Below are 1,657 nucleotides of genomic sequence, written 5' to 3' on the forward strand. Positions count from 1 at the left end.
AGCCGCCGCTGGGCAGCGCGCGCCCGCTGCGCGCGCCTGCCTTGTCACCGCCGCCCCCGGGCTGCCGCTCCCCGCAGGACAAGGCCGGCGTGCTGATTGTGGTGTCTGCGGGCAAGGACGGCGCGCTGACGGGCGGCGACGCCTTCATGTCTGCGCTGGGCGACGACCTGATTGACAGCGTGGTGGGGGAGAACATCCCCATCCTGACGGGCGAGGAGAAGTACAACGAGACCGTCACCAGCAGCGTCAGCCGCGTGGTGGCCAGGCTGACGGGCAAGGAGGACCCGGGCCCGCCCTTCAGGTGTGTGTGTGGGGGTGGGGCTGCAGCGGCTGGGGCAGCCTGGTTGGTGCATTGCGGGAGCGGAGGAGGCGGCTGCACTGGGCGGGGCGGGGCTGGCGGCGGTGTGGCCGGGCTGCCGAGCGCTGTGCTCCTGCGTTGTGTGTGCTGGGCGGCGCGTGCAGGCAGGAGTTCCGGCGGGAGCGGACGTACAAGACCAAGGCTGAGACGGAGGCCAAGAAGCCCGTCACCGCCACCATCGTCGTCACGCTGCTCGTCATCTCAGGCACGAGGCCGGGTCTGGGCTGCCGGGGGCGCGCGACGGTCACCCGGCGTGTGCTGCGCGGTTGGAGGTGCTGCCTGGCTTGTGTGTGGGAATGCTGCCTGGCTTGTGCGGTTGGGTGCTTCTTGGCTTGTGCATGGGAATGCTGCCTGCCACGCCTGACTCGCTGCTGCCCCCGCGTGCCGCCCTGCGCAGTTGTTGTGCCCATGCTCCAGTACTATGGATACACGAACAAGGATTGAGCGACTGCCGTGCCATGTTTTGCTGCCAACACTTTTGAGAAGAGACAAGCCAACTTGCGACCCTTTCAATTTTCCCGCTCATATGGAATCACATATGTAAGAAGTGCATTGGACCACAGCGCCAGGGACAGCAGGAGGCGTGCTGTGGGGATTGTGTTGGGGTGTGTGCATTGTGTTGCCCCCTGATGTGGCACCCTCCCGATTGGGCAACCCCCGCCCCCGCTCGCTCCTGGCAGCCCGCGCGGCGCTCCCCTCCCATACGTGAACTGACCCCATAGAGCCATGTTTGAGGGTTGAGCGGGGCGGAGCGGGGCTGCTTGCACACGTGATGGCATGCACGCTTCAACGCTCCCGCTGTCATCTCACCTCTCTAGCGTCAGAAATACAACTCTTACAAGCCAACCAACACGAACAGAGAGACCGAACAACAGAAATGAACAGGAAATATGAAGCCGCCACAGGCGGCAGCACCTTTCAGCGGAGACGGCAAAGCGTACAAGGCACACTTCTTCAATGGTTCTTGCAATTGCCACCCTTACCGGTTATACAGCCACAGTGCCGCCCACACCGCGCACCATTCTTCTTGCAGCTGCAGTTCCGGGTGCAGGCGCCGCGGCAGCCGCAGCGCACGGCTGCCTTGCCGCCGCCGGGCTGCGCCGCCATCGCCACATTGAGAGACACCACAGGCACTCCTCGCTGCGCCGTGCCGCTGAAGGTCAGCTCGCTGGCCAGGCTGGGTGGCGCCTTAGATAGCCTGCTGGCCTGATGCATACCCTCCACCACTCCAGCTCCGCTCCGCAGCCGGTACATGGTCACGCCAAAGGGCCGCTTGATCTCCACCACGCGGCACACGAT

The 1,657-nt window shown here is 65.1% G+C and overlaps 1 protein-coding gene across 1 annotated transcript in view; it reads left to right on the top strand.

Moving 5' to 3' along the window:
- Positions 1–913, top strand: part of CHLNCDRAFT_58309 (hypothetical protein) — a gene marked incomplete at its 5' end in the record, with an annotated part of 1,988 nt that extends 1,075 nt beyond the window's left edge. The window contains 3 exons of the mRNA XM_005846300.1: positions 78–301; positions 463–611; positions 756–913. Coding sequence (XP_005846362.1) covers positions 78–301; positions 463–611; positions 756–802 — 420 coding nt within the window. The 3' untranslated portion in view covers positions 803–913. The remainder of the gene's footprint in view (positions 1–77; positions 302–462; positions 612–755) is intronic.
- Positions 914–1,657: the final 744 nt, after the last annotated feature.

This window comes from Chlorella variabilis, assembly GCF_000147415.1.
Source record: "Chlorella variabilis unplaced genomic scaffold CHLNCscaffold_14, whole genome shotgun sequence".
Taxonomy (NCBI): domain Eukaryota; kingdom Viridiplantae; phylum Chlorophyta; class Trebouxiophyceae; order Chlorellales; family Chlorellaceae; genus Chlorella; species Chlorella variabilis.